Source organism: Polyodon spathula, chromosome 17 (assembly GCF_017654505.1).
Source record: "Polyodon spathula isolate WHYD16114869_AA chromosome 17, ASM1765450v1, whole genome shotgun sequence".
Lineage (NCBI taxonomy): Eukaryota > Metazoa > Chordata > Actinopteri > Acipenseriformes > Polyodontidae > Polyodon > Polyodon spathula.
Genome location: NC_054550.1, coordinates 29793829 through 29820018, shown reverse-complemented (window position 1 = coordinate 29820018; position 26190 = coordinate 29793829). Strand labels below are relative to the sequence as shown.

Below are 26190 nucleotides of genomic sequence, written 5' to 3'. Positions count from 1 at the left end.
TGTAATATAAAAATGTGGATTTCTGTTGGTCGTTCCAATTAAGAGAAGATCTATTTGCCATCAGGTTAATCTTTTATTTCGTAGGTTTGCAGGTCTTTACACAATAGAAAGTATGAATACAATTCCTATTGCACCCCATTTGGTTTAGACATTAATCGTAGCCTGGATCAAAGGGAACCTGAATGTGTACATCTCCAGGGAGCTGTGGGATGACTTGCTCACTGTATTGTCGACGCTGACCTGCTGGGAGGAGCTTGTCACAGAGTGGTCACTGACCATGGAAACCCTGACCAAAGTGTTGGCTAGAAACTTGTACAACCTAGATCTCCACGAACTGCCACTGGACAAACTGAGCGAACAGAAACAAAAGAAGCACAAAGGCAAGGGTAAGAGAAATTAGAATTTTGTGGTTTTATACTGGATGGTTTTGCTGACATTTACTGTTCATAGAGAGTGATAATAGGGAAATACCAAAGGAGATCCTGTTAGTGATTAGGTGCGCCGAGAAACGTTCTACTTCCTTCTAAACCTAGGTGGTGGTCATGAGTCTCTGAAGTCATCAGTGGACAAGTCTTTTTCAAAGGGCTGGAGTCGGGATCAGCCTGGACAGGCTATGATGAGACAGCGGAGTGCTACCACTGCAGGCTCCCCAGGCACAGAGAAAGCAAGACATTTTATACGGCAGAAAACTGTTGGTAGGTCCCATTACTTAATAAAAAAAAAAAAAAAAAAGAAAGAAGTACTGGAGCACCAGTTTTTCCGTTTTTCATGTTTACAAAACAACGCCAGTGCTTGTCTCGAGGCGTGTTCAAATGCAATCGCTAAAATTTTGCTTTTCATTGTGGAAACAAAGTGATATAATTTGAATGCTTTTGGATTGAAAAATGAACCAGTAAATTCGAATGAGCAAATCTTCCAGAACTTTATAAGTACAACTACCGGAAGCCATAGCAGTAGTACAGTATTTCATGTTAGAATTCAAAAGTTACATTTTTCCATTTGTATCAGTGTCCAGTTAAGTATATGGAAAACTGCAAAGTGCTATGTAATTCAGGATTTTAACATAACATTATTCAGCAGATTTCCATTGACATTTATGAAGCAAAATGTTTTTTTTATTGGGTGATGCAACACTTTTGGCCATAGCTGTAGGTGCATTCTTTTTATCAATTGCTTTATCTTAATGTCCTTTTTATAGTAACAGCTTCCCATTGCTATCACTCTACTATTTCTTTCCTTCTTTTCTTTTTTAATTATTATTTTATTTGAAGCCCTGAGAAGCTGCTCAACTGGCGATAGAATGCTGTCTTCAGCCTTTATACGCAGCGCTAAAAGTGCACCTGTTTTGATCCACCCTCTGCACCCTCTCCTGTCTGATACTGTCCTCGCTCCCTTAGCTGGTGGACTGCCAGGTAGTGCCACCTCTGCTTATTTCTGCACCCCCTGCTGGCACTTTTTTTGCTTGTGAAATTACTGCAAACAGTCACTAATCTTTAATTATTTTTAACATTTAACTACTAATATCATTAACATATATTTAGAACATAAATATAACGCAAGTCTGTCTAATTTAGTTCATTTATTTTATATATATATATATTTTTTGCTTTTGTTATGCAGCATCATCTCTTATGCTCATGGATAGATCTCATTATTTACCCCCTCCCCCCAAAAAAGTGTACAGTGCTTCCAAGGTCAGGTGTAATTTGGTAAGCTCAAATGCCGGATGAAAAGCACCTCCGCACTAAAGCTCTTACTAGATTGGATTCCCTTTCCTGACCTCTTCTTTATACTTTGCAACATTCCTAAAAGCCTTGGTTGAATTTCTGTCACACTTTTACAACATTTCAAAATGCTTATCTACAATTGGTGTTACCGTCTTGCTAATTTTCTTGTTTGCAAAGGTTTCTTTTGACATCACTTTTTTTTCATCTGACAACTGCTTGACGGTCAGTTTGTTTTATAAGTAAATTCACTGGGTCTCCTGAGTGGCGCATCCGGTAAAGGTGTTCTGTGTGGAAGGCAGGATGTGCCCTATAGCCTGTCGTCGGTTCGAGTCCAGGCTATTCCACTACCAACCATGGACGGGAGTCCCAGGGGGCGGTGCACAATTGGCCGAGCGCCGCCCGGATTGGGGGTGGGTGCTTAGGTCGGCCAGGGTGTCCTCGGCTCACCGTGCATCAGCGACTCCTCCTGTAGTCTGGCCGGGTGCCTGCTGGCTTGTCTGTAAGGTGCCTAGAGCTGCGTTATCCTCTGATGCTGTAGCTCCGAGGTGTCTGCATGGTGGGCCTGCAGTGTGAAAAAGAAGCGGTCAGTTGACGGCACACAAGGTGGTATCAGTGAGCTGAGCCTAAAAATAATTGGCCATTCCAAATTGGGGAAAAAAATGATAAAAACAATTGAATTATTCCTAAATTGCTTTTTGTTTTGTTTTGTTTCATGATTTGTTTTCCCTCACCCATATATAACAAAGTTTTCGAGCTGTGCACCTCAAGGAATTAGTTGCTGGTGTTGAAAACATTTGCAGTAATGCTGTAACTTATCTAAGGATCGAGAGTGCTTTTCAGAAAAAAAGTGTATTTGACTTCCATTCACTAAACTGTACCCTTTTTTTTTTTTTTTTTTTTGCTGTGCTTAATGTGTCCCTAGTTAAATAATTCTCTCATTGGTCGTATAATATTTTAACAGTTTTTAAAGACATATACAGCTTTTTGTTTTGTTTTGTGTCTAGTGGATTCCAAGTTCTGTTTTTCTTCTGTGAACTCTGCAGTTCTCATGGTTGTGTCTTGTCAGATATCGAGGACCCTCCGGTGGTGCCCCGCGCTCCTCGTATGAGACACTTTTCCCAGAGCGAAGAGACCGCCCCTTCAGAGGTGTTCACCACAGTGGGCGAGGAGCAGCCACTGCCCCGGAGCAGCAGTACGTCGGACATCATGGAGCCCTTCATCGCTGAGCGGGTCAAAGGTGCACTTCCTGTACTTGACTGTCCGTCCCATGGCGCTCCCATCTCGCAGAGTTCCTGTGAGGTCTCCACGTGGTCTGTGTCCACTGGGAGTAACGTTGCCGGTGCGAACAGTAGAGAGACCTCACTGGAAGTGGGGGATAGCATCTACGACCACTTGTGTCAGCTGGTAGGCCCTTCGGAGCGACCTCAACCAGCGTTTCTGCAGAGTCAGTCTGTAGAGTACGAGAGAGAGGAAGACTTGCTTTCATCTCTCAGAGAGTATCTAAAGGATAAGGGGGAAGTGAACTTTAGGGTTGAGGGGGAAAGGAAAGCCATGCTTATTGCTCTGAACGAGGTGATGGAAAGCCAAAATCTACAGGTGATGGACAGGTTGGAGTTTGTAGATAAAATGTACATGTATACTGAAGGAAACATTGACAGTACAGCAGATCAGCATTTGGAGGACAGTGTAGGTTATTCAGGGCATGATTTTTTTGAAAGCAGAGATCTTACTAGTAAAGATGATCAACACATGTGGGAGGATGTCCTGGAGGCAGAGGAGGAAATGCCCAGTGGTAAAGAGAACCAGAAATGCTTATATAGGCAGGCAGCCACAGAAATAGATTCGAGCTTTGAGGGGGCAGCAGTAGAAGGGGGCAGGAGTGATATGAGTGTCCATTCCAGTGAGAAAGCAGCACAGGTCTTGCCTGCATACAAGAGGGAATTCAGCTCTCAGATAGGTACTGATGCATCCAAAGCACTGGGCACTACAGCCCTTAGCAAGCACACGACCAGATCTGCAATTCCCAAACCCAAAATAAATAGAGTGGTAGGTAAGAAACGACATGGTGGCGCCCTTGTCAGCTTCAGGCCCTCCACTGAGTCTGTTCAGTTCTATAACCAGCTAGAAACCAAAGAGGCGCCGTGGAAGGCCAGGCTTAAGAGGCTGAGTGGCTTTAGTGGTGGAAGCAGCAGCAGTGGTGGTGCCGTGGCAGCTGATGTCAGACCCATTGGCTGTAAGCCGCATGGTCTTGTGTCTGCCAGTAGTGAAAGAGGTAAAGATGCAGCAGGGGGAATCCTATCGGGGGATCGTTCAGAGAAGGAAGGTGCAGTAAGTAGTCATATTAGTCGCAGTTCAGGCAGATCCACAAGGGTGCAGGAAGCAGGGCAGCAGACTCCGCAACAGCAGCAGCACGGCCCCCTGGGTGGTGTCTATAAATCTGTTGTACATGCTCTCTCCAAGCCAAAGGCAAGCGTTTCCCCACAGCGGCAGAGCAAAGTGCCAGCAGAGGCGCCACTGAGGGATCTGTACACTCATGTAATGGGCTATTTTGGAAGGAGAGCACCAGGTGAGCACTGAATGGTGTGCTGAGCACAAGTTTGGAGATAAAGCGCCTGTTTTTTTTGCTGGATGCAAATTTAAATAAATAAAAAAAGCTTACTCCTTTTTATTTCCGTTTTGTAGAGCAATCAAAACCAAAGCCCCATAAACCCCAGGAAGGCCCCAGCTTTTTGGGATATAATCTCTGCTTTTCCCCTCTATTGGATGCTGCATGCACCTTTTGATCAGCTTATACCTCCCTCCCAGCTTTTCCTCATCCCAGCATAAACCATATTTCTATTCTCACAAAATAACTAATTTCACCCTCAGTATCTAGGATACCAGTTAGACACTTGATGCAAACCAAATACACAGTAAGTAGTCCATTTACAATGGAGTGAAAGTAAGAATACTGTGGCCAGCTAGTTTCTCATAAATTCAATTCTATAACTAGAGCTTAAAAGTAGAGGAGATGATGACTGAGCTTAAAATCACACTGTTGCTGTGCTTGATGATGATTTATTAACTTTTTTTTTTGTGGTTTAACTGTAGATTGTATTTTAAGATATTCCAATGCATGTCTTTAGGAGTCCAGCTTGTCTGGTACAGTACAAGGCTAATTGATTGAAAATTGTGTGATATATTATATATATATATATATATATATATATATATATATATATATCATAAGATGTAGAGTACTGATTTCTACACCTTGATGCCTGTGTTGGTCAATTGTTATAGATAACATGTAAAACACACTGCTTATTTGAGGTAGAATTCAAACTACTTCGAGAAGGGGAAGCTAGAACACCACTGTGATAAGTTACTGTACATCACATACAATTGTGGAAATAGTTTTAATCCAAACAAATAGGATACACAAACTTCTGTTTGTTTTTATTAGAAAATGTAACACAAATGTATAAGTAATATATTTCGAAATTGGTAGAAACATTTTTCTCATGTAAATACTTTTATCTGTATGACTGAAACATATTGGTATTCGCTGTTTGTAGTTCATGCCACTAGAGGGCAGTCTTGTCTGAAAAAAAGAACGTTTCAGAAGGTATGAGGTTTGTCAACACAGGTTCTGTAATGGAAGGCATGAACCAACAGCCCAACATATTAAGTTAGAAAATAAGCTAGATAGTTGCTGTATATTGTGTTTCTAAGACATGCTTTTGTAAGGTTGCAGCAAACCCTTAATATAAAAGACTTGGTTTGCCCTTTTGGATTTTGAAGGACCTGAAATGTAGTTTTTTAGGCAGATTTGTAAATAGTGTAAAAAGTCTTCTATAAAATAAAAGCCTCTTCTGTCACTGAATACTGTAATGGCTGTGCTTTAAGGAAAGGGTTCAAGTAGCTTTGGTTTCACAAGCATGTTTCACTTTTGGTGGTGGTGGTGGGGGGGGGGGGGGGGGGGTCTGTGCAAAACTGGTAACTCCTGCTTTGGGATAAAGACTTGTTACAAAAAAAATAAAAAATCTAACAATAGCTGCCAAAGCTTTCTTTTAATTTCTACAAATTTACTAATGCTTATTCTTGTTCTATTTATGCATTGAAAAAGCAAGGTATTTTATATTTTGGGACTGCATGCTTTGTGAGTAACTCCTGCATTGCAAGTTATAATCAATTGTTTGTTGCCTAAACAGAATTGTTTGATTCTAAAAGTTTTTTTAGTGCTATGCTTAACACCACATTTTATATTTAGTTTTCCTGACATTTGTACCACTAGCTTCCTTAGAGTAATAATTTCAGGATTGTGCAAACAAGTCATTTTAGCATGTTATGTTTGGAAGAACACGTTTTGTATTTCACCTTATTTAAACTTAACATTCAGCCTATCATAAAAACATAGAGGGAAACGTAGAGAATTATTGCAAGTCAGTTTGTAATTTACATTACAAGCTCAAGTTCATTTTAATTTAAACCATGCAGAATATAAAATGCAATAACAGCAAGCTTTAATATAATTTAACATATAGATTAGCTAAAGTAAACCAGTATATCAGTTTATGTTCTCAATCTTTATACTAAATTAGGTCATCATCATGTATACATAAGACGAGCGTGCATTGCTACTAAGAGTTTTTTTTTTTTTTTGCATGTTAATGAATGAAATGTCAGGAAAATCGTAGCCAGTGGTGTTAAATGAATAAAAGAATGTGTTCGAAGGTGTTCTTCCCATTGTTCTTTGAAATCTTGTAATCTGTTTCTAAATTATTTAACTTTAGCTAACAAGGAGGACTTGAGCCAAAAGACTCGTCCGGGCTCCATAGACATTGGCAACAGCAATCCCAACATCAGTGATCTTATGGATGAGTTTATAGCAGAAAGGCTGCGAGCCAGAAACACATCTGTGAGTTTGTTTTTTATTCTTTTTTTTATTTTTTTTTTTTAAATAATAATGAGTTAAATAAAACTATTAAAGGGAGTGTAGTCTGCCTGTGTTTAAATAGCATGTCTTCTGACATTTGAAAATGTGCTGTATGTCACAGGGTTGGTTGCTGTGGTATGAACACATACTCAGCACTACTCATTATTAGTAAATTAAGTACTAGGAAGGAGTGAGCCACATAGCACTTAAGATTTTTTTATTTTAAGATCAACGGCGTAATAGCAGCATTTGACCACTTTATAGTACCGTGCGTCATTAACCACACAGGTACAGGTTGTATGCAGAAATCCCATCCATATACATGTCACTTAAAACTATGAAAGGGGAATACACTTTTTCAGAATATTTGATTTGCACATTTCTTTAAATAGAATGTGACAAACATGCAGGAAAGAAATCCTCTGATGCTGAATTGTGATTTATGTGGGTCGACACCCTGTGGTCTTGGTAGTGAAAGATATAAAGGTGGTGTCCAGCGTGTTTATGTAGCATTTTCTTTTTGACAGGGCATTACAAGGAGAGGCAGCAGCCCTGGGAGCCTTGAAGTCCCTAAAGACTTTCCAGACCTGCTGAACAGGCAGGCTCCCATGCGGCCCATAGATGACCCAGGTGTCCCCTCAGAATGGACTTCCCCTGCCAGTGCAGGCAGCAGTGACCTCGTCAGCTCCGACAGCCATTCGGACTCGTTCAATGCCTTTCAATATGACGGATGCAAATTTGAAAGTGAGGGCTATTTACAATATTATATAGATATAATATTTCAGGCTCTTCATTCTAATTGATATGTCTACTTCAGTATACAAGGGGAAACCCTTGCTTAAAACCACTGACCAACAGCTGACATACTGTGGGATCTTGAGGCATGTCAGGTCACCTTTAAGCTCAATCTCCTGAAGTGCTCAAGTGCAATATCCTATTATACATTCTTAAATAGAGATTTTTGTGAGTTTTTTTTTTTTTTCCTTCCTTTTTGTTACGATGGTATTTTTTTTGCAGACTTTAGCTTTGGCCCTGAAGCCTCCTCTCTAGGTACTGCAGAAACCGATGGTGCTCAGATCCGACCGCAGACAGCTGATGAGCAAGAGCTGGCCAGCCTGACTACCCTGCACATTGACTCGGAGACAAGCAGCCTGAGCCAGCAAGCTTTATCAGCTGACGCAGTCACAATCACTGGTAAAGATAATACTAGTTTATTTTAGTATTTTAGTATTATGTTTTGCCTTTATTATGTGATGCAAGCTTGCTCGCACAGTGTATTTTTTGTAATGTGCGGTACACACTAACAATCGTGATTGATGTCTGTTTTCTCCTTAGGATCTGATAGTGCCTCACCGATTCATTCAGCTTCAGGCTCCAGGTCCGAAACTCCTTCTCCTGCCACTCTGAATGCTGAGCACATGGAGCATAAGGACTTACAGTTGGATGATAAACTCCACCACTCTGTCTTACAGACTCCAGATGACCTAGGTATTTACAACTGGACTGGTATTGTATTGCTTCAGATATACCTGTTATATTTTTTTTTGTCGTGGTGCGGTGTGTCGTACGACACATTCAGTTGTCGCATCACGTCCGATGTGTGGACACCTTTAGACTGCAACAGATTGCTCAAACCTCTTGGGTTTCTTTCTGTGGAACACCAGGTAGTCATTGAAACACTTGTAGGCCCTATACATTGTAATGTAGGTAACTTCAAATAATGTTAGTTGTTGTAAGAAATGGTTTATAAAAGAGTTTTTGCCTCTTTGCCCAGAGACCAGTGAATTCCCAACAGAGGACTGCAGTGTGATGGCAGGAGGCACTCTTACTGGCTGGCATGCAGATGTTGCCACGGTGATGTGGAGGAGGATGCTTGGGATTTTAGGAGACGTCAATTCCATCAAAGATCCAGAAATTCATGCACAGGTGTTTGATTATCTGTGTGAGCTGTGGCAGAATCTGGCCAAGGTAACATACTTGGTTTAAGAGCGAAGGTTGTCCCATGAGATAAACAATAAGTAAACTGATGTATTCTATGTGTTTTTTTTTTTTTGTTACGGCATATAGATCAGAGACAATCTGGGTATATCAGCTGACAACCAGGCATCTCCTCCACCACCTGAACTGATACCACCTCTCCGCATTTTGACTCCCTGGCTTTTTAAAGTAATTCATTTTCAGTTCTTCCAATTCAGCTTTTCTGTTGATCTCTGTAGAGTGCAGTCAGAGGCACTGGGTACTTTTAAAGCTGAACATTGTGCATGCTTAGGATGGTTTGGGTTTTGACTGTTAATCCAAGTGTTGCACATTATTACTCTCCCTTCAGGCAACCATGCTGACTGAGCGGTATAAGCAAGGGAAACTTCATGCCTACAAGTTGATCTGTAAGATCATGAAGAGAAGACAGGACGTTTCTCCAAACTCTGACTTCTTGACACACTTTTATAATATAATGCACTGTGGACTGTTACATGTTGATCAGGTGAGGTACAAGTAAACAAACGGCTTGCATAATATCTTTTAAAGAAACGTGATGTTAAATGAAAAACAAAAATCTGAATATCTTGCCCTTGTGCCACTTCATGAATCAATATATACTGTGTTATACACCCTTTTGGTTAATCATATAATATATTATAGTTTTAAAGTCATATATTACAGTTGGATGCCAGGGTGGAGTAAATTGCATTTTTCACAGGTACCCTGTATGTGTTTGTTCCAATGCTCGGACTGTTCAATGCAACATTGGCACTTTTTGTTTTTTAGGACATTGTCAATACTATCATCAAGCACTGTTCTCCACGCTTCTTCTCTATTGGATTGCCTGGTGCCACAATGCTGATCTTGGATTTCATCATCGCGGCTAATAGAGTGACCACCTCATCATCCCTCAATGTAAGCAAAGTCTAGTCAGATTTGTATAAAACGGTACAGCTAAACTTTATCAAGAGAATTCCCCAACATTCAGGTTCTACTGATATGTTGGCACTTTTGTATGTAGTTGATCAAGAAAACTGATCTTTTCCCAGTGAATTTTCTTTGCACATGCTGTATCACTCATACACAGTGTCTTTGATTTGCTTATTAGAGACAATTTAACCTAAAGGGTATTTAGTACGAAGACATCAAGGAGGTAAATATCTGACACAACTGTAACAATCCTGTCCTTCAGGCTCCAAGAGTGGAAGCCCAGATATTGTTAGGTTCACTGGTCTGCTTTCCCAACCTATATGAAGAGTTGCCTGCTCTTCACCCTACTACAGCTGATATGGTGCTAACTCGCTTCACAGATGTCAAGGTAAGAAAACAAACACTGATCAACCTGTATCCAGTAAAATAAATCTGCTTGACCTGGACCATAGTCCTGCTGATTTGAATGTTGTAGTGAAACTAATTATTTTTGCATATAATCTGGACACTAAATTCATATCAGAAAATGTATGGAGGCACTTATTTCCCATGGTTTTACAGGTCAAGTGTTGGAGGATTTGTAATTATTTCAACAAACTTTCCTAAGTTTCTACTGTTCCAGTACAGTTGACAGCAGATACTGATATTCTCATGTTATGATTAATGGATTTTTATCATGCATTGTGGTGATGGCACCAAACATGAAATTGTTATCTCTATTAAGGAACTAATGTCATTCATGAGAGTGTTTTGTACACTGTAAGGTAAATTTACTGCATGGCGTACTTTAACAAACATGTTGCCATGCATCTAAAAAAGCTATTTTTTAAAGCCAACAGGGGATTAGAAATTGTGTTTGTTTTCTTTTGTTTAATGTGTTATATTTATGTTTTTAATGACTAATGAAAACAATAAATACAAATTTTGAATTAGTATTCAGATACCAGTATGAACAAGGCATTAAACAGCCAAGTATAAGAAGTGCGTCAGGAATAGATGTGCACTCTCAACTGTATAATTCAATTTTTCTACCTTCTTCCTTATAAATGTTTTTAAGGAACATATAATAAAGAACATACTGAGCTCAGCCAGGGAGGAGCCATCTGGACCAGCTCGGTATGTGCAGAGCTCATATATAATATCATTTGTTCATTCTACTTTTCAAACACAGTTTTTGTCACACAATTGTAAAAATAATCTTGGATTTAATCCATATGGCCCTTTTTGAAAACCATGTCTGTGTCTTTGTCTGGTTACCCAGACAGATTAATGAAGTGTCCCTTTAAATAATCCATTGTCAATCCAGGGCAAAAACGTCCAGCAGATTAGGGGATTAGATTATATAATATGGATTATAGAAAATGTGCTAGATTTGGGGGAATGTAGCGGTTGAGTATAACACTGTTTAGATCTGTAAGTTTACATTTGTTAATTAGTCATGATAGGGTGCTTTGCTTACTGTGGTGTAAGAACAATTGGTCATCCTTTATTTTTTGGATTTAAAGACGAAACAAAAAAACCTATAAAATAAATACATTAATAAAGCAACTGTTCTGAGCTTTTGTTGATGGTGTTTTTTCATTGTTTAAAAAAAAAAACACTATATATATATATATCTAACTTCACCTTTTCCAACCTAGTAGTGATTTTGTGGTGCTATTTCTGTTTTCCAGGTGTGTTGCTCTGTGTAGCCTTGGCATTTGGCTTAGTGAGGAGTTGATACACGACACTCGCCACCCTCAGATTAAAGAAGCTTTGAATGTCATTTGTGTAACCTTGAAGGTACAGGGTTTTATTTTTGAAATTCATAGAGAAGTGAACACATTTGACATTTTTTAATTGAAATTGACTGTGACATCTTGCTAATTGTTACCCTTTTATGTTTGTTTTTCAGTTTCCAAATAAAACTGTTGCACAAGTTGCTTCAGACATTCTACACCTGCTCATAAATTATGTGGATAATCTTCAGCGTTTCCCAGCTGACTCGCCCAAGAAAATAATTGAGGTGAATATTGTGTATAATTGAGACAGAAACCAAGGGGATAAACCACAGGATGTCGCAACAGAATGGGAGTTCTATATATTCATTTAAGAAATGTGTGGGGGAAAAAAAAAGCAGTGCTATTTTCATACTGTGGGCAGTTTACATGGTGAGCCATGTACAGTTTACAAATCTCATTGAGACAGTTTCAGCACACAGTACAATTCCTACACCCAAATAAACTAAAAAGAGAAACATTGACTAAAGATAGAAATTGTCTGTACAGCATTGTCAAACACTGATCCTCATTATTTATTTATTTAAATGTTCTGAAGTGTTTACTGAAAAAACAAATCTTAACGTAAAATATCGTACTGGAGCTATCCAACCAACACAAGGTCAGAGCAGGTTAACTCATTTAATTGATGTCACAGTTGATACAAATTAATTTTAGATCTCTGAATCACATCAATACCAATACCTACTACATATTGTATATTAAGGAATGCCGAGCATGAGTGTTCTATAGTAATTAAGCAGCCTGCATACCTGTTTTCTAGATTCTTATAGCAACCATTACATACCTACTGCCTTCAACAGAAGCTTCTCCACACGAACCAGACAAGAGGGTATGTACAAGGCATAGTGTTAAAGGCTTTTTTTGTTTTCTTATTACTAATGTAATAGGTAATGTTACAGTACAGTGCTGGAATGTTTATTGCTGTATACCTTTTGTAAAAATAGCCAAGTACAATAAAGTATAGTGAAAGCATGTTGAAGTGTATTTGCAACCAACTGAGAAATCATTTTAAAACCATTGAAGTGGTTAGTATTAACCTAGGAAAAGCATGCTAAATTTCAAAATTACTGTACTGTGGCAAAACAAAATATTGGTTAAAAAACATCCATTTTGTGTGTTTTTAAACTTAATATAATGTTTCTTCTAGTTGGTGGTGTCCTTGCTTCTCTGCCTGTTGGACTGGGTAATGGCCTTGCCACCAAAGACTTTGCTGCAACCAGTTCACACTGTTGGGCCTGACGAGGACAAGTCTGACACATCTGTCCTGAGCTGCATTTATAAGGTAAATAATTTGACACTCTTATCCATACTGTAAAGGCACTATCTATCTATGATGTACACTGAAAATGTATTGTTACCACAGGTTCTTTGTGTGAGCATAAACCTATTCAAAAGGCACCGCAAATGACAATGCACCTGAAATTCTGAGGGTCTATTTCTTCCATAGACAGGTGGAAGTACAAATTGTATCTTGCAGATTTAAAAATATTTGACATTACTGGTTGCAAACATTACTAGTTAGTTATTTACATAGTCTTTAAAAGACTGTAATGGAGTTAAAGAAGAGCTGTTACTAGTACTCTGGCTGTTTTCCCTTGCGATATTATGTAGTGTACTGATTCCTTGCCTTGTTTATCTGGTAGCAACGTGATGAAATCAGAGCAAGATTAAGGGACAATATAAACTACCCTACCACAAGTATGCAAACAATCTGACCGTTTCTGATGAAGTGCTTTGTTCCCCCTGATCATGCTCTCCAGGCCTGTTGTAATTTGGTCATTCATGCACTTTTCTTCCAATAGGTTCTTCATGGATGTGTGTACGGAGCTCAGTATTTTAACAATCCAAAATATTTCCCACTTAACTTGCCGGATCTTGCGTCTGCTGACTATGATCCCTTTCTGCACTTGGAGAGCCTCAAGGAACCAGAACCCTTGCACTCTCCAGACTCCGAGAGATCATCCAAACTGCAACCTGTCACTGAAGGTGTGCATTTTGATTTCCCCTAATGTAATATACATTTTGCATCCTCTCTCCTGCCCCACTTGAGTTTATTTTTTGTATGCATCTCCACAGAGACACAAGTGTTACCTTTCCTATTCCTATTCCTGACAGGCAGCCCATGTATTTGTATATAAACCAGCTGTTCATTTTTATTTTCTCCAAATAAGTGCACTGGGCCATTTTTCCTTTCCATATGTTTTTGATCACTCTAATCCAGCACAACAAGAAGCCACTGTCTGTTTATGTAACATCTGTTGGTCAAGATGCCTTAGTTCTTGGGGCAGGTTACTTCACATCCATAGGTTTTACCTCATCCAGCTTGACCCTTACTGAAAAGCAAAGAAAGAAAGAACATTTATAAAACTGCTTGGGTAGTAAGGAGTTAAAAGCCTTTTAAAAAAAAAAAAAAAAAAAAAAAAAAAAAAATCAATTCAGACTTTAACTTCACCCTTAGAATTAAGACTAACAATACATTGTCAGCAAAAAGAAAATTGAAACAGATGAGCTTAATACTTGTAGGGAGCTCTCCCCATAGTGCTATTCTCAGCCTGTATTAGGCTTTCTCCTCATGTCTCCTTCAGGGTACTAAGGACTAGATAAATGCAGAATCTTTCCTTCTGCAGTGGCTGTGTGTTTAACAGCAGGTGATTTTGTGGTCTGTCGTGTCTACGTGCTGCTTTTTTATCAAGAGAAAATTGCTAATCATTGTATCCTTGTGTGAGGCATGTTTCTTCCAACTCAAGCACTTTTTTGGCAGAGAACCCTGAATACAGTGATGTCCTTAATAGGCTCAGCCCTGCAATTCGACAAGCTTAATTGTTAGGTATTAAAAGGAAGAGATGTAATTATTCAGTTTTGTCAAGGTGCACCACAGTAGTTCCACATTTTCAGGTGACCTCTTTTCCTCTTCTCCCGACAACAACAGCAAAGTGTTGTTTTTTTTTTTTTTTTTTTAATTCAGGTTTTGTTTTTAATCTCACCAAAAATACTTTTATGTTGACTCCTGCATGGCTGTTTGATAATACAATCGTTGAGGTGATCGTAGTGGTAAAATACAAGTTCTGCTCTCATGACGCACTGTTGTTACAGGTTGTATTTTTAAACAGGTTATTTTTTTTCCCCGACAAAAGCAAATTATTTGTCTTGATGCATGCCTTTATACACTGTGGTTGTTTTTAAATTGCTTTTTGTTTTGTTTCAGTATGGATATATATTATATTTCATATTGTTGTATCACTGCCTCTCTTAAATACCTTTTTGCAACTGAATGGATTATTAAGTAGATAAATGAGATCATGTCTTATGTTTCCTGGTAGGATAACTGCAGCTTATACGAATCTATGCAGAATACTTTTGGCAGTACCGTACACTTGGAATAATTTTCCTTGTATGATAAGTTTGTTGTAATATAAATTTATATTTGTTTTCCTGCAGTGAAAAGCTGCATGCAGCAAGGCCTAATCTCCATAGCAGCCCGGACAGTCATAACCCACTTGGTCAACCACTTGGAGCACTATCCCATGAGTGGTGGGCCGGCAATGCTAACCAGCCAGATCTGTGAAAACCAAGACAACCCCTACAGCGAATGCCCTGAACTTTCCCCAGAGCTGTTTGAGAGCCCAAACCTGCAGTTCTTTGTGCTGAACAACACCACCCTGCTATCAAGTCTCCAGATCCGTGCTGAGGATAATGTCCCTGGTGGAGGGATGTCAGCTGGTCTCACCACCACTAACTCCAGCGTGAGAATCATAGTGCGGGATATCTCTGGAAAGTACTCGTGGGACACAGCAATCCTATACGGGCCTCCCCACTGCAGCCAGCCAAACAAAGCTCTAAAACTGCCTCCAGCCCGGCCTGTGGTGGAGCGCCAGCAGTGCCTGGATGACAGTGAGGATGAGCAGCAGCTGCAGAGTGAGGCAGTGGAAGAGGAGGATGATGAAGCAATGAAGGACTTCATGGCCCCTCAAGCCAAGCGGAGGTGTAGGGAGGTGGTGCCCACTTGGGATGCTATCAGGGATGACGAGGATGCCCTGGATGAGATGCTCCAATACCTGGGCACCACCAGTCCAGAGTGCCTCCAGCGATCAGGCATGCCGCTCAATATCCCTGCCCTGCCCCCTATCTGCATCTCTGAGAAACAGGAGAATGATGTCATAAACGCCATCCTGAAACAGTACACTGAGGAGAAGGGGTTTGCAGACAAATGCAACAATAACCTGAACATGAGAGCCATGGAACAAGAGGAGCCATGTCCACAGAGACCCCAGTCAGCCTTCTACTATTGTAGGCTACTTCTGAACATCCTGGGCATGAACTCCTGGGAAAAGAGGTACGGTTTTGTGGAGTTTTTGGATTTGTGTTTCAGTAGCTAAACTTGAGTTAAAGTAATTTCCTGTTTTTGAAATGAGAAATGTCCTGTCCTGTTTTTAGTTTCGGCTTTGCAGTGTGTGTTGCCGTTTGCTGATCCTATTTCATTGTTTGCTTTTGGTGCTGGCAAAATTAACATGACTAATGTCAAGTTGAAACAGCAGACTGTTTCCTATTTATCATAATGTGGCAAACATAGAGGCACTCGCCTCTGTTTGAAAAGAGACAATTATTATGATAATTTAGATTTTGTTGTCAGTTACAAAACACTGGACTTTGATGTTCTATTCATTAACCGTCTTTAAAAAGGTATCTTCACAGTTTGCCACAGAGTTGAGAATAAATGAAAGATGCATTATTTGATTAGTAGCAGCGGCACATTTACTCAATAGTAATACAAAAAACAGTTTTTTATCAAATGCTACAAAGCAATGTATTATATAAAAAAGTAGGCAGCAAAGGATTTAGAGGCTTTTAAAAGAATCATTGTCATGCCCTCATTCTCTCATCTTTGCATTATTCATCTCTGGTCAAAGACTGAGGTATTGCAATTCACAGGTATTGTGTGTATTTGTTACAGCCGGCTTTCACTCTGTTCCCAGCATGGTTTCAAATTAGCTTACTCTGAATGGAGAAAATGAAGACCATTACAATGTAACAAGCTACTAGAAGACTTGCAAAAAGATGATGCATCATGTTGTCAGTGTCCCTTTCAATTTTGCAAATGAGCAGCCCAGACTTGAGTACTTGACCAGCTTTCACTCCTACGTGGAAGACATTGGAATCTGAAATTACGTATGGGCCATGACTGGACTCCATGCACTGCTTCACTGCAGTGGAATCTGTTGTAGCAGAAGCAGAGAAGTCTGCACCCAGGATGCTTGCTTATAAACACAAAATATATGCTTATAAACATGAATTTGCGTAACAGTTCTTATCAGGAACACTATTAAACAAATCAGCTGTGGCTTATGCTGGAGTGTGAAAGGTTGATGCAATCAACCCTTAAGTCAAATTGAAAAATGTTTGGAATGGATTTATGTTTTTCAGTTTTTGCTTTTCTCAAGTGGAACTGCCCAATTTAGGTCACACTTTTGAACCAGTTGTGGCCTATGGTTGAATTGGGTTCTCTTGAGAACCATTCACTCAAATGGTTTAATAGATTTTGATTAAACCATGTATGTGCTTTGACACCGTGCTTATCTTGGAAAGTCATTTCTCATCATCCGTGGCATAAAGCTGATAGAACACAAATCATGTTAAATGTAGATGTCGGAGTATTCAATAGTGATATAATAAACACAGAAAAAAGGCAAGGTTGGTCAGAAACTGCCATGATGAATAATTTTGCTCAGATCAGAAGAACCTTGCTTGTGCAAGAATGTGTGCAATTTATATTTATTGTAAGTATATTTCATTTTGCCCCCAGGAGCAACTTCCACCTTCTTAGGAAAAATGAGAAGCTGCTGAGAGAACTTAAGAATCTGGACTCCAGACAATGGTAATTATGAAACGTGCAAATACATTATTTTGAAACTGAATCTACACTTAAGCACATTAATACCAGTATGCTGTAGATGGTTTCATACTGTTTCAGGAACATTTTTAGCTAAATTAGGTATTATGCCTAAACATTAAAGCCAGTGATGACATCAAGTTTTAATAAAAAAAGGAACCTCAATTCACATACCTAACATGTACGGTCCTTGAAGTAATAATATATTAAGACCTAAAATGTCTTATAAGACATTCTCCAAGAAAGAAACCTTGTTCTCTACTTTTCATAACAGTCGGGAAACACACAAGATAGCAGTGTTTTATGTTGCTGAGGGACAGGAAGACAAGCACTCGATCCTCACTAACACAAGTGGAAGCCAGGCCTATGAGGACTTTGTCTCGGGGCTCGGTTGGGAGGTAAGTCTCTGTGTTTTTTTTTTTTTTTTTTTTTTCCTCACGCCTTCTGAGCAGCCGTGGAAATTCCACAGAGATCCTCAATGTGATTGTAGTGCTAATGGATTTTGTTGTTGTGAATTTCATTTAATTTCCCTACAGTAAAAGCTCTCCTGTAATCTGAACACTGGATTGTGCCTATTGTAATGACAGCTATATTTATTATATTTGCACATCTTTTAGTTTGTAGATATTTTCAGCATTTTCAATTCTTGTAAATTCAGGTGAATCTCACAAATCACTGTGGGTTCCTGGGGGGACTACAGCGAAACAAAAGCACCGGCTTTAGCACTCCTTACTTTGCAACATCAACTGTTGAAGTGATGTTTCACGTGTCAACAAGAATGCCACCTGATTCTGATGACTCCTTAACAAAAAAGGTGAGTACTGCTTGTGCTGCGAAACAGATCCATCTGGGACCAAGTTTAAGATCCAATAAATTGTCTTTTTGATAATAACCTCCTAAAATATTAATCTTAAAACGGCATATACAACTCTGTTTCATACAATTACAATTGCTTGAATAAAACAGATGTTGTTTTTTCTCGCCATGATCAGCTGTGATAAATGGCTTTCTGTATGGGTATTTTTCTTGGCTAAATGTAATACATTTCACATTAGCAATAATGAGTTCAGATTTGTTCTGATCTCCGGCTTTGTAATATATGCCCCCAGTTAAGTATGAACAATTGGATATCATTAGGATTGTCCCCTCATTCTCTTCTTCATACATCTTTGGAGGTGGTAATCCGTTGCGTAGCCTTATTAATGAATGTAATATTAAAAGTGGGAGTGCACTGCTTGACCTCCACGGGTTCAGGTGGTCTAATTGGATTGGATTGTCCTCGGTCTGTAAAGAGGAATAGCTTTGCCTGTGGCAAGCCACTGCCATCAGCGTCTTCCTTTCAAGAATGGTTACAGGAAATAATATTGCAGATGATTAGATAATTATCTTTAATAACCAAACAGAGTGCTATCTTGAGCTTTAATTTCCCTGTCTTTGTACAGAAGTCCTATTGAGAGTACAGATATTTTGTTTTATTGATTGCAGCCTTTTCTGTGCAGATTGTGGCATGAACAGAAGTATTCTAAAGCCGTGCATATTCTATGTTTTTTGAGTATTTTCAAATTTTGAAAGTATTATGTGATTTCCTTCCCTTAGTTATTCTTATATCTGCCCCCCCCCCCCCAAAAAAAAAAAAATATATGTGTATATACTGCCTTAACAAGTGACATTTCAGAAAGAAATTTCTCAGAATTTGGTGCCTGTTTCAAAGCCATCTAATTAGATTTTTCAAACAAAACACTAGGTTTATCAGTGACAGTCAAGCTTTTATTCGCCATCCTTCATTGCATCAATTTTCAGTGGTATCAGGGAAAATGATCTTCAATTCAGGGACCAAAATGCATCTTGCAAACCTGGTCCAAGACCTGGAGGGTGTCTCTCTAACTTGCACAGCACATGGCAATAATGTATCAAAATTAGGTTAGACCTGTCCCCCTGGTTAGGATTATATCATGATTCTTTTGGATTAAATGAAATTTGACCCAATGGGAAAGACGCCATCCAGATAAAGATGCACAGATAAAACCTGCGTATAATATAGTTACACTGACAGTTAAGTGTGTTAAGTCCACTGAGTGTTTTGCCCTTCAAATAAAAAAAAAATATATATATATATATTTTTTAGGACTATATTCTAAATTATCTCTGCCCTCAGCATTGGAAGACAAAGGTCACAAGTCCCATATTACCTACTGTGTTTCATGTTCACAAAATGTGTGTGTGTGAATAATAGAATGTGACCACACAAACTGCATTCTTCTTTTTGTTTGCTGTGTTTCTCTCAGTTTCTAGTGAATCAGTAAAGTTTCTTTATCTTTGTAGCTGAGACACTTGGGCAATGATGAAGTGCACATTGTCTGGTCTGAACACACACGTGACTACAGGAGAGGAATAATTCCAACAGAATTTGGAGATGTTCTGATTGTCATATACCCAATGAAGAACCATACATACAGCATCCAGATCATGAAGAAGCCTGAGGTAGGAACATTCTTTAAAATGTAACTGTGTAGAAAGAATGTTCTTGCCACTTGAAAGGGAAGAACTTTGCTGGCATGTCTTTTACACTTGAGAATCATTAGTGTAAGAGTCCACACTAAACCTCACAACTCTTCCATTGCACACTGTTAAACTTTAACAAAAAAACAACTGTGTAGGCTTTTTAACATAATGGTCTTGGTCTCTGCATTCCAGGCACTCCATTTAAACAATGGTAATCTTGTGCCTTTTATTTATAATGTTTTCTGAAGAATACTCTTATTCCTGCAGTGTTTTGAGTAGTTTAAAAAGTTTGATCTGCGAACCGTTATTTAATTGATAAAAATTAATTAAACTCCAGCAAAGACGAGATGAAATATTTGAACAAAATGTTAGAGAATTCAATAGCAATGTAAGTAAGTACCTAGTAACATTGACACTTTTTTTTTTTGTAAAGCACAGAGTACTTTCCCTTTTCGTATGCACATGGCAAACCAACCAAAAATGTGTTTTGAAGATTGGAACAACATTGTTGTCCATGCTGTATTTATGTTATGGTTGTTAGTTATGTGTTCAGACATTTAGATATTAAGACATTCTTTAGCACAACATATTGGTGAATATGGTGGTTCCTGCCCAAACATGTGACACAGTTTTGTAATTGTAGTTGTTGCAGGGGACATGTTGATAACATGTTTGTTTTTTCTTTCTTTTTAAGGTTCCATTTTTTGGTCCTCTTTTTGACGGGGCCATTGTAGATGGAAAAATACTGCCCACCATGGTCCGTGCCACAGCAGTCAATGCCAGCCGCGCTCTGAAATCTCTGATTCCGTTGTATCAGAACTTGTATCCTTTCAGATGCTTTCGATCTGGTGACTTAACTGCTTTAATTACAAGAAAGTTCCTTTTAATAGCAATTGGTATCTGCATAGTTCTTAATGTATTATGTGTAGTATGTCTTATATATGTCTGTTTTTTAGAAAGGAGTAAATGGTTTACAATATTAAGTTAAGGCGTTTTAGGAAAAGCATAGGATCTACATTTAATATCTGCTTTAAAAAATGTATACATTTACAAGCTAGATGAAACATATTGGACTTTGAGAAAATAGAAGGGATGCCATTTTTAAATATCTTGGGAGATTTTTGGGACCTTCAGATGTTTACTGAAGAAGTCAACCATTGCATCGGATTTATGAAATTGACAGATTTAATAAGCATTACAAACAGATTGTGGCTTTGCTATTTGATGCAACTGTATAGAGACATAGGTTTGGGGATGTGTGGTTCCTAGGTCAGTCAAGGATTTGGGGGCCAGTGAATGGGCTTCACATATATGTCCCTGTGTCACTTTCTATATTACTCTAATCTGGTTTCAGCTCAAAGGTCCTGACTTCTTACTTATTGAGGGACTGTAGAAATAGGAAAGTGTTCAAAACTCATGCATCTTAATTTGACAGGTTGTTTACATTTTTGAAAATCTGTTGCATTTCTCACATGCCAGTCCTTTTTTGTGTAGAAATCAATTTCACAACACCTTCATTTTATCATTCTTCTTTCATTTAGTTTTTGGTCCGCCAGAGCTGATGAGACAGGGCTGCAGATGGGCACAGGCATGCTGCATTGATCAAACTTAATGGCATTACAGGGCCTCTTTCTCATTGTGCCAGACTGCCTCGTATTCCTATTGAAAATAAATGACAGCAGCTTGCTTCGCAACTAAGGAGGAAAATAAGAGAATGTTGACTGGTCAATAAATATTGACATCTTATTTTCTTCTCAAGTCTTACAGATATGAGCTTCTATTCAAAATGTGCTCTGAATCGTGAAAATGCAGATCATCAGTACTGATCACAGCTGCCATCCTGTGATGGTGCTAAAATGATTTGCTTTGAAATGTAATGCCATTTAAGTATCTGAATTTATTTTATTTATTTATTTACACTTAACACACAAGATAGAATCTCCTGAAAAAATATGAAATGAATATCTTTCTTTTCAAATGACATGCAGTGGTTTTAGTGATCACAGTGGTGCAGGTCATGTACTTTGTGTACAGGGCTGATAAATCCCACTGTGTTGCAAAAGCTGCTGCCAAAATCCAGTTCTTTTTTCAAGCAGCAGCACAATGAAGCACATTCAACCTGTTGCCTACAGAACTAGCTTCTATGCAGGTGAATCATGGTAATTGCATTTGCAGGACTTGGACCTAACATACCACTTTTCAATATAAGTTAGGACCTCTATGAGCAGCCAGGTTTTTAAATAATTCTGAAGTAATGCATGACAATTCCTCAATCAGTGCAGCGTATAATTCCTTCAGGGAAGTTGTGGAGGACTCTGTCCACATCAAATTCTGCTCTGTTTTAGACAAACAATAGGAATGACTCAAAAGTGAAAGTTCTAGAGAAACATTAGTATTTTTGCACTCTTGAAGAACTTGCCAAGTTGACTGAGTGGTGACGATGGGTCCTTGAACAAAATCTGTCACATCTGCTGCATTGCCCATGGCTTTCATATATCACATAGAAATTTAACAAATTCATTTCAAATTCTTAGTTCAATCACTTTAAGAATGCCAAACAATTATTTGCACCCAGCTTTTTTTTCAGCTGCTAGACTTTAAATGTGCTCTTATATTAACAGCTGTGTTTTGGGTGAACTATTTGACTTACCAAATAGCTTATGATCTCGATATAAATGAATTTGTGCTTCTGAGCTTGCAAGTTGGTGCAAGGAAACTAATGTAAAGGTGAAAGGTAATTATTGTTACTGAGACTCATGATAATCAACTGCAAATATGTATTGGTTTACATTTTGATCTTTTCAGTCACAGAGGGGTGTGTATGTGTGTGTGTGTATATATATATATATATATATATATATAGATTATATATATCGAAAAAAAAAAAAGGGACGGGTTTTCACAAGGGTATATATATATATATATATATATATATATATCGATATAACAGTTTGTACTAAATGCTTTTTTCAGAGCTTCCACTGCCAAAAGTGTTCCCATTTGACTTGTTCTTAAGCGAATAAGATTGTTAGGCTCAGCTTGAGTCTTGGCTCCAAGCAATCTTGCCCATCTGTGCATCTGTGCTTTGCTCAATACAGAAGTGCAGTATTGATTGGCGTGTGTTGCATGGGTCGATCATCCTGACAGCCAGAATTGCAGCAATCTGTCATTATCGACGGATGTCTTTCGAGCTCCGATCTTTCTCCCTTGCCCGTTCTGCCTTCTCTTGCTTCAGTTATAATTTAAGGTACATTTAGCTGAAATCTCTGATTGTTTTGTCATGGAATAGGTGCTTTATGTTTTTGACTGTCCCCTGTGTCCAATTTAATGGCATTATCATGTAATTAGAGTTTTAACGCTTTGCTGGGGATTGAAGAGTGGACAGTGTTCGAAGTAATGATTGGGCCCAAGGGAGAGAAAGTACAGACTTCATCTATTAGTTACCTGTTGATACCGTTGACAGAAGTTCCACATTGTTCTGCAATGAATAATTCCAAAGCATGGTTTTAAATGCCTTTGATTTGAGCCACTAGGGGTTGCAGATTACAGGAACACCTGTGATATCTAATTTTGCAAACACATTTAATCATGTTCTGCTTGTTTGTTTCTCTTGGGAGAAAGATTTTCTGTCTTGCATTTAAGTTTTGGAAATGCTGTGCAGCATTATTATTACTAGGAAATGCATTGTATTCAGTCTCTGATTTTTTATTTTTTATTTAATTTTTAACTCAAAACACAAATTACATTTGTGTGAGCTACAGCTAATAGGATATAACTAATTAAAGGGGAAACCTCATGAGCTGTGCATTACAATATCACTACATTAGATTAAAAGTATCCATTGCATTTTAATTCTATGTATCTGTAGGCCCTCCATGTTTTCTTGCCTCCTCACTGTTAGTTTTGCAAGCACATCAGTAATTTGGTTGCTTCCCTTCCTAGATTGCATGTGCAGAGAAATGATTCCATAACCTTCTTCAGTAGTATAAGTTTTGTAAAGGTGCTGAATAAAGAAGAACCGGCTACCACTGTCTAAGCATTCTCACCTGGTGGTAGAAGTGATGCAAGAGAAAACACAATCATTAACTTGGCTTCTCTGTAGGAGTTGCATTTCTTTTGTCGTGTAGTGCGCTGTGGGAAGCATGACACCTAGCAATGCCAGGCCAAGCACTCCCAGTAGCAGCAGTCTGTGAAACAAAGCTTCAGCGGAGGGAACAGGGCTGGCTGTATGTTGGATGTGAAAATAATGTTGTATCATTGACTGTAAAACATGAATGTCTTAGTAGCTGCAGTTTTTAGAGCAACAAAATGGAGCCACAAATTAACAAGCTGTATCTTGATATTTCTGGTAGCTTTGCATGCATCTGCTTTTTAAGTGTGGATTTTGTTTTTGTCATTTGCTTGCTATTTAGTCCCAGCTATACAGTTGCCTGTAAATCCAAACCCACTGAATGTATCATCTCTGCTGGGCATCTAGCTTCATTCGCTTTTGTGTGGTAGATTGGTGTTTAAATCACATTATGTGTATAATAAATGGTAAAAACAATCAGCATTGAATAGGTAGTAATCTAGAGGCTTCAGAGTTCTGTAAAGCTTGAACAGCCTGGCCTTTTGGCTCTTGCCTAGATTATTATTATTATTATTATTATTATTATTTATTTTTGTACAGCTCAGATCACATTTTTCAGACTGGAATCAAAGCCACGCCTCGGGTCCCACACCCCTTTGACTTCTGCCAGATTTTTTTCCTGGCTTGTGTTTTGATATCCAAGCTGTTAAGTGTATAACTCCCACTTCGCCAGCTACAGCTACCATCCATCTGTTGGAGGACGATTTTGGAGACATGGACCAAAAAAAAAAAAAAAAAAAAAAAAAAAAAAGGTGCCAAGCAGTTTCCCCATTGGTCTGCCAGTAGAGCAGAGTGTGAGAGAGCGGAGCCATGGAGTGGGAATTGAAGCAGAGTTACCGTGGCTCCTGATTCCTCCTGATAAAGCCGCTGGGTTGCTGGGGTCAGCATATGGTTCAGCGTGATGGGGAAAGCTTGGGTCAGGGCCTCCTCCCTCAGTTTTGGCTTCCAAGGCAAACGAGCTGCTGAAACCTGGCTTGCATTCATTGTTTCATTGCACTCCAATCAAAGCAGCCAAATAGGAACAGGTCATTTTTGCTATCCTAGCCAGCTTACACAATGGCTTCATTGTGCCTTCACAAGCAGTTTGACCCACTGTGGCTTAGGGGTTGAGGGATAAGGGGGGGTTGAGGTGGGGGAAGCTTGCCTTCACTAATTGATGCCTGTAGTTGTAAAAAGAGTTAGCTTGATCTAATCTCTACACTTCATTTGTTTGCCGTGGCTTTTAGAAAGGCTTCTGGCCACTGTTTAATGTTTTATTAGAGAGCAGGGGAAATTTTAAAAAAGTTTTAATTGGTGATGTGCTGGAGCAGATTTCATAAAATTTTTATTGAATCGTCTGGTAAATACTGCAGTCGCCCTTTTTTTTATTTTAAATCGGCTGCATTCATTTAATACTTGGGTTTAATTATTTAGTGGTAATGAATGGAACAATTACAGTATTTTTATTTATTTATTTATTTATTTTATTTATTTATTATAGTGCCTTTAACCAAGGCGCTTTACAAGTTTTAAGAATTTTGTACAAACTGAAAAAATGGGTGAAGAAAGAGGGTAAGAATATTGGGGTAGGGTGAGGAAATTAATAGCTATATGAAGCAAGGGCCAGAGGCTAGGTCAGGGTCGGGCAGGCAAGGTCATAACAGGAGGTCGGGGGTCAGCAGTAAGGGTAGGATGGGCTAGGGAAAAAATCTGAGTTTTAAGGGAGGAGCGGAAACTGCGTAGAGTGGGTGACTGTTTTATGATGAATGGGAGTTTATTCCAATGAAGGGGAGCAAGGAGAGATGGAACGGAAACGGGATTGGGCACAGGGCGAGGGTGGGACAGAGAGGGACAGTAGTGATTGGGAACGCAAGGGATGAGGAGGAATATAATAGGAAATAAGTGCAGCCAGATAAGGTGGGGCAAGGCCATGGAGAGATTTTATATTGGTGTAAGGAATTTGAACAGGCAATGGTGGTAAACAGGGAGCCAGTGTAGCTGAAGGAAGAGAGGGGAAGTGTGGTAGGAGTGGTGGAGGTTAAATATAATACGGGCAGCAGCATTTTGAATTTGTTGAAGTGGTGTAAAGGCGTAGAAGGGGAGACAAAGGAGGAGGGAGTTACAATAATAAAGCTAGGTGAAAATGAGAGAGTGGACCAGGAGTTTGGTAGAGGAGAAGGAGATGGAGGGGTGTATTTTGCGGATGTTGAACAGGTGAAAACGGCAGGTGCATGTTACGGCTGAGATAGGGTCAGAAAGGGAGAGGGTGGAATCGAATATGACCCTGAGGTTACGAGCAGAGAGGGTTGGAATGAGGGACAAGGGGGGGAATGAAATGGTGGGGCAGGGTGGTGGAG

General features: G+C 39.0%; 1 protein-coding gene across 9 annotated transcripts in view; it reads left to right on the top strand.

Annotated features, from left to right (window-relative positions):
• The window catches only part of LOC121330170 (ral GTPase-activating protein subunit alpha-1-like), a 49250-nt gene that overhangs the window by 9635 nt on the left and 13425 nt on the right, over positions 1 to 26190 (top strand). For 4 of the 9 annotated variants that reach the window (XR_005951836.1, XM_041276490.1, XM_041276488.1 and 1 more), the window contains exons 15-39: positions 149 to 386; positions 534 to 695; positions 1272 to 1412; positions 2794 to 4293; positions 6503 to 6627; positions 7173 to 7389; positions 7663 to 7839; positions 7981 to 8133; positions 8420 to 8613; positions 8713 to 8811; positions 8972 to 9127; positions 9412 to 9540; positions 9818 to 9943; positions 10613 to 10671; positions 11229 to 11337; positions 11450 to 11560; positions 12097 to 12165; positions 12484 to 12618; positions 13139 to 13322; positions 14775 to 15669; positions 17137 to 17208; positions 17498 to 17621; positions 17882 to 18037; positions 19546 to 19704; positions 20420 to 20547. Coding sequence is in view for 8 of the 9 variants with exons in the window: in XM_041276490.1 (XP_041132424.1) it covers positions 149 to 386; positions 534 to 695; positions 1272 to 1412; positions 2794 to 4293; positions 6503 to 6627; positions 7173 to 7389; positions 7663 to 7839; positions 7981 to 8133; positions 8420 to 8613; positions 8713 to 8811; positions 8972 to 9127; positions 9412 to 9540; positions 9818 to 9943; positions 10613 to 10671; positions 11229 to 11337; positions 11450 to 11560; positions 12097 to 12165; positions 12484 to 12618; positions 13139 to 13322; positions 14775 to 15669; positions 17137 to 17208; positions 17498 to 17621; positions 17882 to 18037; positions 19546 to 19704; positions 20420 to 20547 (5618 nt within the window). In the remaining variant the exon portion in view is untranslated. The remainder of the gene's footprint in view (positions 1 to 148; positions 387 to 533; positions 696 to 1271; positions 1413 to 2793; positions 4294 to 6502; positions 6628 to 7172; positions 7390 to 7662; positions 7840 to 7980; positions 8134 to 8419; positions 8614 to 8712; positions 8812 to 8971; positions 9128 to 9411; positions 9541 to 9817; positions 9944 to 10612; positions 10672 to 11228; positions 11338 to 11449; positions 11561 to 12096; positions 12166 to 12483; positions 12619 to 13138; positions 13323 to 14774; positions 15670 to 17136; positions 17209 to 17497; positions 17622 to 17881; positions 18038 to 19545; positions 19705 to 20419; positions 20548 to 26190) is intronic. The other 5 variants (XM_041276495.1, XM_041276496.1, XM_041276494.1 and 2 more) reach the window with 4 other exon arrangements.